General features: G+C 33.3%; 1 protein-coding gene across 1 annotated transcript; it reads right to left on the bottom strand.

The window, feature by feature from the left end:
- Positions 1–8,584: 8,584 nt before the first annotated feature.
- On the bottom strand, positions 8,585–12,569 carry LOC137826881 (uncharacterized). Its single transcript, XM_068633036.2, has 7 exons — positions 10,802–12,569; positions 10,621–10,711; positions 10,351–10,508; positions 10,189–10,240; positions 9,996–10,075; positions 9,808–9,901; positions 8,585–9,680 (listed from the first exon to the last, which is right to left on the bottom strand). Exons 1-7 carry the CDS (start codon positions 12,365–12,367, stop codon positions 8,869–8,871), a joined length of 2,853 nt encoding a protein of 950 aa, XP_068489137.2. The 5' UTR covers positions 12,368–12,569; the 3' UTR covers positions 8,585–8,868.
- Between the last annotated feature and the right edge of the window lie 224 nt (positions 12,570–12,793).

The following is a 12,793-nucleotide window of genomic DNA, read 5'->3' as shown; positions in this document are numbered from 1 at the left end:
TCTATTTTAAGCTTAACAAACCAATAGTATTATATATTACCCCGATATATATAAGGATTGAAAGAGGTTTCTTAAACTAAGACTCATCACAACCTTGCCAGCTCGGTGATTATACAATTCAAAAACAAGAAAGAAATGGAGTTTGAATATAAGTACAACATACAACCACTCAAATTACTTCTTTATTTTTTTGTTTAAAAACACTTCCCTAATATATGTAAAGGGATGAAGCCTAAAAGTAAGAGTTTGTACGTACCAAGAATTAGAAAGATGAAAAGGATGACAATATCTATTTTTCCAAGACTATTTTGGTGTAGTCCTTGATGTGTCTTGATGTTAATGCATTATAGAGTTTCATATCAATTTTACTAAATTTTCATGTTTCAACAATAGTAATCTTCACAAAAAAGTTCCATCAAAATTATTGAACACGTAGAGACACATGTTTCTAAATAAGCTTGTTGTGCTTATAGTAACTATTTTGAGTGGTCATTATGTTTAATTCTAGTAAGTTCTTTTATTACTACAACGGATTCATGTCTTCTTTTAAATTCTTATATTGTTTTAACATCGTACTTGAATACATACATTTGATTCAAAAGGTTTGTCATAATTGAACATATGGTGATTTGAGTATAAAAAGCAAGTCTAGTTATTAACATAGGAGCTAGAAACCTCAACGTTTGTTGCTTTTCACGTTTCCCTTTTTTTTTCAATTTTATTAGCCATTTGTGTACGTCATTCTATATTATTTTGAATCAATAATTATAAGTGATGGATTTAGTCATAAATTTATTTGTGTTTGAAATTTGAAACAAATGGTAATAATAAAGATACCAAAATCTTTAAAATTTTACAAGTTACTAACCAATATGAAATATTCCACTAAATCCTTTCGTTACGCTTTTTTTAAACAAGTTGTTAATAAATGTCGATGAAATCAAAATAACTATTTTCATGTTTATCTTTCATTATAAGTTATTATAGATTTTTTGTGCGTATTATATTTCAAGGTTATCACAAAACTTGTATAGTTAAGATGGTTTTACTCTCTTTCAACTTTTTTTTATTGGAACTTAAGTAATAATAACGTGTCATAGAATTTTAATTATTTATTATTACTGCTATTATAATAATAATAATAATAATAATAATTATTATTATTATTATTATTATTATTATTATAAGATTGTGTTAAAAAAGTTTAAGCTCTTTGAAATAATATACATTTTCCATCAATATTTTTATTATTTTCTTTTTTTAATATGCAATTTTTATTATTTAAAATTTAAACCATTGTTAGGCAACTATCAGACACACTCATCAGTTTGAGATTCAGTTTAGATCTAGAAAAAGAACTCATTGGATGGTTCTAGATATGGTGTCGCTGTGATGAAAGCAAGACTTTGGAACTTGCATATCCACGTTTTCACCTTTCTCCTCCTTTTATAATGGTCTCTTTCTTTTTCAATGATCTTCTCCTTTTTCGATGGTCATTCCAAATCTTGTGGAATGACTCCTCTCTTCTGTAGATTCAAGTATTCCTTCTTCATCTATAAATAGGAGTCTCTGGTTGCTCCAAAAACACACATTTTTTTTCATGTTCTCTCTTTTCTACTTTATCCAAAATACACTTATTTGTTTTTCTCTTCTCTTATATTTCCAGTGTCCTACGTTCTTTTACTCTTAGTCGTTTAGAGTTTACTTGCTAGTTCTAAGATTCTTAGTTTTATCTGAGAAGTTTTTGTTGTATCTTAGGCGACTTACGCAACACACCACAAATAAATCCTTACAGACAATGATAATCTATGTCTCATCTCGACCTGTTCGTGTTTTCAACCTTATTTTTTACACTTTTGAGGTATAACTAATAAGGACAAATATACAAGAATCCAAATACAAAATGTAAGAGATTCATACGTATGAAGAATTAGGATATGATGGAGTGAGATAATTAATAAAATATAGTTGTTTAGGACAATTAATAAAATATGATTCTAGTCATTAAATGAAAAGGAGAAGGAATTAATATGATTAATAATTAAGTATGACTAACTCATTTATAATTTATAAACACACAATAGTAAAATAATGGAAAACCTTAAATGTTTAATACACTGCGATAAAAATTAAATTTAACTGAGGTTATATTTAGTGTTACCAACGATTTTTAATTTCCGCTAAGTGTGTTACCCACAATTTGTCCTTCTCCAGGTAGAGCCAACATCGCTATCGGATTACCGACAACTTTTAATAACCCCTGGAAGATGAATTAATTTACAATGGTTCTTTTAACTCCTATTACTTTCGAGGGCGACCAAACTCTTGTAACTTTCGAGAGTTACCAAACTCGTTGTTACTTCTAACGATTCCTAAACCTCTGTTACTTTCAGGGGGGTTCAAACCCCTAATACTTCTCGTGGTTTCAAAATCCCCATTAATTTCATTTGTTGCATTTAGTGGATTGTGTTTTTAATGCACATAACAACTGAAAAAAAAAATGGTAAAAGACCAATATTTTAAAATTTTGGTCTTTATAATTGAATATAACATTTAATAAAAAAACAAATAATAAATTTTATAACTTCAAGGTAAAATAATAATGTAAACACCAAAGTTTAAAGGTTAAAACTAGTGAAATATTACAATATTATTTATTTTCTATCATAAAATTAAACATATTCTTTAATTAATGTTCTCGAGTTGCTCATTTATTTCTTAGGAACACTTCTTTGACTAGATACCTAATATATAAAAAAACAATCATAATTAGTAACATCCAAATTATAATATAAAATATATATTAATTTAATTAAAATTTAAATATTATCAGTGATGCATGAAACATAGCAAAGTCACGAGATAATTCTCTTAGACAACATCATTGTCTTCATTTCATTAACTTATTTATGAAGAAACCTATTTTAGAACATAAAATTAATCAAATTGAATAATATTAAAAAAAAAAGATATTTTTCACAAGGTTGAGTCTTACATAGCAAAAAAAAACATTCAATCATAAAATAAATCAAAAGGTGAACATGCCTTAATTAGAATATGACTGTCCATATTTATATTTTACTTTCAAAGCACATGCCATTAATGCAATCTCAATCAATTTTTTTTTATTTTTGAGATGCTCAAGTATTGAAAGTACAACAATGGATGAGTTAAGCTTGTAAAATCCAAGTCCTTAATATCACCTATTTGCTAAAAAATGTACCCTAACATTCGAACATCTGGTATCAAATCAAGACCCAATAATGCACTAAGTATTCAATTATTCACTATACAATAATTCTAGTTTTGACTGAACCAATCTCTACTTGAGTTTCCTGCATGCATGGCATTTGATACCTTAACATAACTCTGCTTAACTGAGGCTTACAAATCAAATAAGGAAATTACTCGTTTAATTAAATAACGAGTTAATACCTTATTGCCTTATCCACAAGCACCAAATTTAGTACCACCATTAAACATTTAATCAAATCTCATACTTTCTTAAAAGAGGCACACTGAATAAAAATGCATTTCATTATCTTTCACTTCTTCCAAGTTTCTATGGCTCTTTTTGTGGATTTTTCATAATAACTAATTTAATGACAACTTTCTTTGAAAAAAAGTCTTAGGAAATATAGTTAATGCAGCTTCTTTAAATACATTTCTTAAAGTAAGCATAATTGCATCAATGACACTTGGAGAATAAAACTAATATTTTGGTAAATGTTAATAATGGAAAGAACATTTAAGGAAAATATAGGATGTAGACTTTTAAATTCTTTCAAGACCAACTGAGGAGGAGTTCAAGTACGTTGAGGCATATGTTTATTTATTTTTCACTTAAATCATAAAGGCACAAGGAAAAATGAATGTTATTACTCAAAATTTATAGTATAAGATGTGACAAAACTACAATGGATTTTTTTTAAAAGAAACACTAGAAATATAGTCATATAAGTCAAGGTATTAACTTGAGTGACCTATAAGTAACACAACAATATGCTTGTTAATTAGAAACAAGTAGTAACTCCCAAAGCAAGCATTGCCACATGAAATTTTAATTAAATGTATCATTGTCTTTGACTTAATTCTAACATCTACTTACTTTTAAAGGACTATATGTATCTAATATATACTAACATTTACTTATCTAATGGTAGTTTCAATGATTGATTTTTCAAAGTTGAATGGAGAGGAAATAGTTAAAATGTGACTTACATTGCTAATAGGTGTAAGTTAAAAAAATTATAAAAAATAAAAAATTATGAAACTGATTTTGTAATTATGTATAGGAAGGATAACTTAAAGATGTCCACTATATGAATAAGCATTAAAGTCAAACACTTAGATTGACAAGAACACAAACCTAAACTTCTGACACGTCCACAATGTTCATGACTTTTGATCCTGCCGGTTGACCTGAGCGCAAGAGCCTTGTCACGTCAAAGGTTTCTCCTCCTGGATCGGCTTTGCACCACGTTAGCTTCTGTCCCTCACGCCTCAAATCTTCACGAGAACCTGAAAAAGACAGAGTGGCGCCGCTGCAGCCGATCGCGCTCCGACGCTCAAGTTAGTGACGGAATCACCAAATACTAAGAGAGAATCTCAAAACTAAAGGAACCGTGCGCAGTGAATCTCAGTGTAGCAAGTGTTATGGAAAACGTCCCTCAAAATCTGTTAAGAGTTCCTTATATACCTGAGCGTTTCTCTCTCCTGACGGTTACACCTCTGGACACGTGGCTCACATCCAACTGTACACGTGTCACCATCTGGATCCCTCTCCACTTGAGCGTCACTTCTACTTCTTCAAGCTATTCGACTAAGTTACCCATGTGAGGAGTAACTACAGCTTCCTTGGAGCGCGACCCCTTAAGCGGCGAGTACGGGGTGTCACCATGCACACCTTCTCTGTGGTCTCGCTTGCCGCTATCACGATCTGCTTCACTTGCACATCATGCATGTTCTGGTAAACTGTTCCCTTGCCTCGACCTCTGGCTAGGGAATGATCACCTGATAACCTCGTCCTTCATACTTGTACCCCTTGAAAGCCTTAAGCAAGCCTTCCTGATCTTGCGGCGATGTGCCCCTTTCGGCGGTCTCTAACCATCTGATCTCCTAGCACCCATGTTATGGCGACTATGACGCAAGCCTGGTGACCGCCGGTTACATATACTAGAGATCGGAGAACGCCAAGCAAACAATTGACGACTACACAGACTTCCCGATGTACTTCCCTTCCGTCAGCCAGGTGTCCCATTCAACACGCCTATATTATCGCTTGCTGCCACGTCATTACTTCCGATTACCTGATCGGTACAACTTTTAAAATCATAAGCTAAGGAATCGATACTTGATATTTCTTTTTATAAGGATGATGATGAGGTTCATTCATATGATTGAATTTTGTCCTATACATTAAATGCAATTGACAATTATAGACTTAATTAGAATTGAACTTACATCAATTATAATTAAAATTACATTAAGTCACTAATTTAAGTAAAGACTAATTTATAATTTAAAGAAGTTAGTAGCTAGAACTTTGATGGTTAATGTTAGATACCAATTTAGAAACTACTTTCTAAATTTGTATTAATAATAGAAACTACTTTAGACATCAATAATTTTTTAGTTTATAAAATAGTATCTAACTCAGTTAATATAATGACTAATTATTTTTTGTCTCTAAATTAATTGCTATTTAATGATTTTCTTGTAGTGAGACATTTTTATTAAAGAAAAATAATTATGAAGTTGTCTTGATGTGAATGTCAACACATAAATCATTAAATTAGTGTTTATAAGAAAAATATTAAATAACAACTAATTTAGAGACAAAAAATAATTAGTCATTATATTGACTAAGTTAGATATTATTTTATAAAATAAAAAATTATTGGTATTTAAAGTAGTTTCTATTAATAATAAAAGTTTATAAAATAGTTTTTAAATTAATATCTAACATTAATTATCAAGGTTTTAACTACTAACTACTTTAGATTATAAATTAGTCACAGATTTTGTTAAATACTAATTTTGAGTCTAAAGTAATTAGTAATTAAAACATTGGTAGCTAATATTAAATACCAATTTAGAAACTACTTTATAATCTTTTTTATTAATAATAAAAACTACTTTACATATCAATAATATTTTAATCTATAAAATAATATTTAACTTAACCAATATAATAATTAATTATTTTTTATCTCTAAATTAGTTATTTTTTTTATCAGCAAATTTTTTTTTGGATATTTAATGATTTTTTTGGGTGCTCCCTTACTTGATGAGTTTCTCGAACATGAAATGGGAAAAACTTCAACTAGACGGAATTGTTCCAAACTCCATTAAAGTGCAATAGTGAGGGATAAATAAAACTATTTTTCAAGCGGTTTTCTTATATAAGTTTAAGGTTTGGCATCATAGTCTTCAGATAATGTAAAAAATGAAAAGATGCTTTTTGACAATTATGGTAGATGATGTTTTTGACCATTCTTTTTGTATCAGATGTTTATGTTCTGAATTTTTTGTTATAAATCATAAAATCACTTAAAAATATAAAATTTGTGTTGGATAAAAGATGATTTTAAAAAGTAAAATTCAATGTTAATTAATCAATAATATTGAATTTGCATCACACATGTAGCATATATACTAAAATTTACATATTCTAAAATTTACATTAATCAATAATATTGAATTTGCATCACACATGTAGCATATATACTAAAATTTACATATTCTAAAATTTACATGTTAATTTATTAGTGTCGACTTTTAAAGACCACTCTAAGTAGTTTTGGATTATAAATCAATGTTAATTAATCATTAATTTTTAAAATAATTTTTATTAATGTAGTGTGAGCTTATATTATTTATTTAATTTAATTTAATCTCAACTAAATTAATATTAAATAAAATATATTTTTAATATTAATTTAATTTACATTGGTGTAACAATTATGCTAATGTCTCCATCTTCATCAAGAAAATGCAAACAAATAACATTTATAATAGATAAAAGAGATGAGTATGAATGAAGGAGATGAATGTGCATGAAGATGAGTATAAATGAAGAAGATGAGTGTAAAAAGATATAAGTGTAGATGAATGAGATTAATATAGATGAAGAAAATAAATATAAAAAGATTTATTTCTTAAAAAAGCTAAATCACCTCTATTTTTGTAGTGACCATAGGTTTAACCAAAGTATACATTTTATATAATATAAAATTAAATTTAAAAATAATATACTTTTTAAATTAAAAAATAATAATTGTTTGCGTCTTGCTAAAGTGGAATTAGAGTGTAATAACCTCACGTATATATTTTGATGTTTATATTGTGTTTCATTTATTGAGATGACCTCAATTTGAAGTTTCGGAATTAATTATAAGTAATTTTGTGGAAGAGATAACCGGGAACATGACAATATTACAATAAACTTATTAAATAGAAATTGATTTAAGTAACTATTTTACATATTGAAGATAACTAGTTTTATATTTTACTATTTTTATTAAACGTTTCTAAACTGGTTATTAAATTACTCCAAAATTAATAACCAAGATTTTAAGTGCTTTGAATTTCGGTTTAGGGTTTATATTATTTTAATAACTATATTTCTTTAAACTTAGAGAACACTTATTAAATTTCTATAAACAATTTCTATAAATATCTGGATGTTAGCTAAAAACCAAAAGAAATTCCAGCTTCCCACACAAATTCATGGTTTTGTTGCATTTCATTTGAGTAAAAAAGAAAAGGATACTGATATGTTAACACTACAAATGTGCTCAAACTCCTCAAGATAAAACAATGTAAGGAGGAAAGAAGCCTCACTATAATCTCTCACGTGCAAAGTTTATTTACTTATCAAAATTCATCATGAAAAATACAATGGATAGACTTTCAATTTATAGGTGAAGAAGCTTTAGAAAACAAGCAAGAAAAGTAAGATGTGAAAAGGGAAAAAATGGACAGTTTTAGGGTTTGACTAAGTTAAATCTACACCCTAGGTCTGTCCTTCTATAAACTAGATCAAAATCATTTCTTAAAATGATACATACACTCATATTATGTTAAAGACACCTTATTCTAACTTATCTTTGTTATTTGGACCCCGAAAGTGAGCCAAAAATTATTTACAACATATTTTATCTCTTAAGAAGACCAAAAGGAAGAAACACTTGGTGCTTTGATTTATGTCCATCTCATCTGATCGGGTCCATGAGATTCTTGGTGGGGTCTTGAATTGTTTGATTAGATGACTGTTCACCATGTGCTTTGTCTTTTGGTCATCTTCATAGCTACTTGATTTGTATCAATTTCACAAACTAATAAAATAATATTTTAATTATATTTTATTTATTTATTTATAATTTATAATTTTAAATATTATTATATTAATATGGTGTCTATATGTTTTTACTGTGTGCTGTTAAATAAATGTTTTTCAAAAGAAAAAAAAGTCAGATATGGTTTTCTGTTTCTGGATGTTCTTGCTTATGTTAGAAAATTTATTGATTTGTTTTGGCAGAGTGGTCTAACACTTAAGTACTGAATCACTCTACAGAGATGATAAATAAAGAAGAGACTCAGGCTACTGAATTTTTGTGTACAATTGTTGCAATGAGGTTAGAATATGACCTCATGATGTATACTACTTAAACCCCTCAACACTGTCTCTATGAGTTACCTGATTGAGGCTATTAATTCAAGTAAACACAAACAAAATTTCTTGAAATTGCCACATCACATAACGATCTAATGAGAAAAAAATGAATTTACTACATTTGTTACACTCCACTCCTTCCTTCCAGATTTTCAAGAGGGAAACAGCCGCTAAGTTAATTTATGTTATCATTATGTAGGTCCCATGAAGAGAGTGTTCTGTCTCATCCTCCTAGGTAGCCCAAAATTCTGATAACACCTAATTTCACCTCCAAACCCAGCTGTCACAATTACCATTCCCCATGCTGATTGGTTTAGCATGGATGAGGCACCATTGGAACCATCACTTGATGAGTAATTGGAAGAACAAGATGCATTTGATGGAGTAGTTGCAGCAGATATAGAAGCTGAATCACCACCATACCTACCTGATGGGGAGGCTGAAGCAAGAGAATCACCTAATCCATTGTCTGTCCCAGAAATTGCTTCAAGTTCTTCTTCTATGGGAGTGTAGTCACCTTCCATTGTTTGGATGTTAATTTTCTTAGAAGTGGATGACATCAATCTCTTACTGTTCCTAACTGAATCTCCAACTCCAGATTCTGTGCGTGTGATTGCTGCAGGCTCATTCTCTGGGGAGCCCAGGCTACTTTCTGTGGCTTGGTTGCTACTTTTCTTTGGGAGGGGTGGCAACATTTTCTTGCCGTTTGCACTAGGGGCAGGGTCATCTTGTGGACGTTTTGAGTTCTTTTTGGGGTTTTGCCCTGCCACCAATGATGGTGGTGGATCACCCCTAACGCTGCAAGGCCAAGGTATTGCTACTGAAACATCTTTACATGGGAAATGTTCATGAGCTTGGTTTGCAATCACATTCCTTCCTTTTCCATTATAATGCATCTCTTCATGCTTCCAAACATACACTTGTGAGTCTTCACTTGCACTTATGATGTACCTTCCATTTGGACTAAAAGAAGCTGAAATTTGGCTACTCATATTTCGAAAACCTGCTTCCACCAACATATTAATAAATAACAACAACACTATTCTGTTGATTTAGGCATAAAACTCAAGTAATTTTTCAAGTAGCAGATGAAAAAAAATTGACAGTATATATAATGCATCATCCATCACCTATAAACTTTTGGACAACTTGTGTGCCCTCCACAACTCTTGTCCTACAATCGCCTGAAGTAATAAGCACTTGTGATGGGTCACCTGGGGAAAACTGTGAAGAAGATGAAAAGCCCCTTAATTTTCATTCATGAGATAAAAACATCCATAAGAGCTATATTTTTTTTAATACAGATAGAAGAATTTACCTGGAAACCAGTAACCTTTTTCAGCAGATTTTTCTTTTTGTTTCGAAGCTCGATTGTGGTGGATTGAGTTAACTTGTAATCTGGTGAAGATATATAAATGAGAATTGACAACATAGCAGATATTGTTAAATTCCAAAATAATTGAGGATGAGATATACTCAAAAGAATAGAGTAGTGAAGTAATTAACAGTACCTTCTATGGTGTAACTTCGACAGTTCCCTTTTTGTGTACCAACTAGAACACCCTATAAGAATTAAAAAGGGAAAAATAAGCAATCATGAAAGGCACTGTAGATCATGAAATTTATGCGATGCAACGAGGAAGCAATGTGAGACAACAATGCATATAACATACCTGGCCATCAGGGGTGTAAGAAACAGCAGTGACCATTTCATGTATATCAGTCCAATCCACAACGAGACGTGCAGGGATGTTCCACATTCTGATCTTGGCATCAAGAGATCCACTAATGAAATAATCTTCGTCCACGGGGTTGAACTGCACGCAGGTTACTGCCACACCCAATCCAACAACAGATAGCAAAAACCAAAACAACCCACTTAAGTAATGTGCCATATGTATCTCCCAAGAGAAAATAAAAGAAAGATGTATACAAGATCTCACCATAGTCGTTATGTGCAAAGAATTTCAGGCACGACTTAGTTTCCAAATCCCACAACCTCACTGTTTTATCCATGGAAGACGAGAGAAGTACCTGCAAGGAGAAATCCACGTTAAAACTTTTGTATAAAATTTGTGTTTTGCTACAAAAGTTGATGTTCTTGCTGAAATGAAAGGAAGGAACCTGAGATTTGGACCAGGACAAGTCCAAGACCTCATCCAAATGGCCAGTGAAAGAACAATAGGGTCTCTCTGAGAGCGTGAAGACGGTTTCCGGAACCTGAACGTAGTCCGGAATAGAGTCCCCTCTCTTGCTTCCATTCTTTCCTTTCTTTTTCTTATCCGCCGACAATGGCGGCGTCTCCGAGCGCTCAGCGGAAGAAAGCAGCGAGGGATGAATCGGCGTCAAGTTTCCCTCCTCGGGCTTCATGGACATGACTTCACACTCCTGCACCTCCCACACGTGTATGACCTTGTCCTCTCCGGCACTCGCCAAATACCTCCCATCCAAACTGAACTTTAACGTCCACACGCAGCCTTCGTGCGCCTGAAACTCCTGGCACAAGTGCAGCGCCGATAGCTCTTTCTGCGACTTCCCGGTCTGCCGCACGCGCACCCACTCGTTCTTCTCCTTTGCCTCCACCACAGCCGAAGCTGGAGACGGAGCCTCTCGCTCACGCTCCCCAACGAACCCGCTCGCTACGCCCTTTATGTTCTTCAGCAGCGACGCCCCACGCCTCTTGCTCAATCTCAAACTCTTCGAAATGCTCGACGACAGCTTCTTATTGCTGCGCACCACGTTCGCTCGCCGCATTGCTTCCGTCACCACCGCCGAATGCCCCACGGTGCGCTCAAACTCCTCCATCGTCAACTGTTTACCCGTTTGCAAATCGCTTAGCCTATTCCACGTCCCGTCTTCTCCGTATTCTTTCACGATAAACTCCTTCCCCGTGTCCAGATTCTTTATCAAGAAAAATGCCCCTACTCCTGACATTCCTGCCTGCGTCACCACCTGGCGATTCCCCGTATTGGCATTGCCGCCCCCGTCCTTCAGGATGAGGCGAGTCTTGTCGGCGCCAACATGCCGCCGCCGAGTAATCTCCGTAGCGGTTCTGGTCAATCGCTGCTTTGACACCTTTCCGATGAAATCGTGTTTTCGTGATCTCTCCATGGAGAAGATGTCAATGTCGTTCTCCGAACGTGACCGGACAAGGACGAAAACGGGCTGAGAGGGACATGGTCTGTGCTTTGCTGTTTTTTGTCTCGTTGTTTTCTGTTTCTGGACGCGAATTGTTGATTTTACGGCGTAGTTGTTATTGTTAACGACGGTGGGATTGTTGTAGTCGTGGTTGTTTTCGAATTTTTTGGTGATGGCACGGCCGATGGCGGCACTGGTGGCTTTGAGAAGCTCCTTGTTCTCATCGAGGCCCATGCTGCCAAGCAGCTGTCTTCTGCGTTCGGTGATGGATCCCGGTGCTGCCATCCAGATGTCGTAGTTGGGTTTTCCGGTGAAGTTGGCGGTGAAGTTTGACATTCGGGGATTGATGGATTGCATGGAGGACATGGTGGAGGTGAAGGAGAGACGGCTTTCCTCGAAATCGTTTAGCTCCTCGTCGTCGTCGTCGATCAAGTGACGGGGCACGGCAGTGGAGAGGCGGTTGTAGGACTCAAAAAAGTGCTCATCGTCATCGTCGTCGCCGAGGCCGTCCCAGTTCATGGTCATCGTTTTACGGCGCTCCATGGTGGCCATCGGCGAGACGAGGTTCGGATGAAGTGGAGAAGGAATGGGAAATGAATGAAAACGTAAAATTAAATGGAATATATCGTGTTTTTTTTATTATTTTGTTATTTCTACTAGTACTAGTAAAAATATATTAATTATTTTTTAATAATTAATTAATTACTAGTACTAGTGCTACGCTATTTTTTGAAAAAAATAGTTTTTGTGGATTGAGGCTTGGGAGGAAATGAAGGGAATAAATAGAGAGGTCGGTTACCGTTATGGAATTTGGAGGCTAAGAAAAAGTCAACGTATTTCCATTTCTGTCTCACATGTTTTGCTTCTTACGTAAAAAAAGGAAAAAGGATTTGCTGCATCCTGAAATCACACACCTTCTCCAAGGACTCTTTTATAGCCGTTGGATCAATCAGATCTTAAATTGGAATTATAGATTTT

Source organism: Phaseolus vulgaris, chromosome 8 (genome assembly GCF_051622355.1).
Source record: "Phaseolus vulgaris cultivar YP4 chromosome 8, ASM5162235v1, whole genome shotgun sequence".
NCBI lineage: Eukaryota > Viridiplantae > Streptophyta > Magnoliopsida > Fabales > Fabaceae > Phaseolus > Phaseolus vulgaris.
Note: the sequence above shows the minus strand (reverse complement) of the source record. Positions and strands in the feature narration are given on the sequence as shown.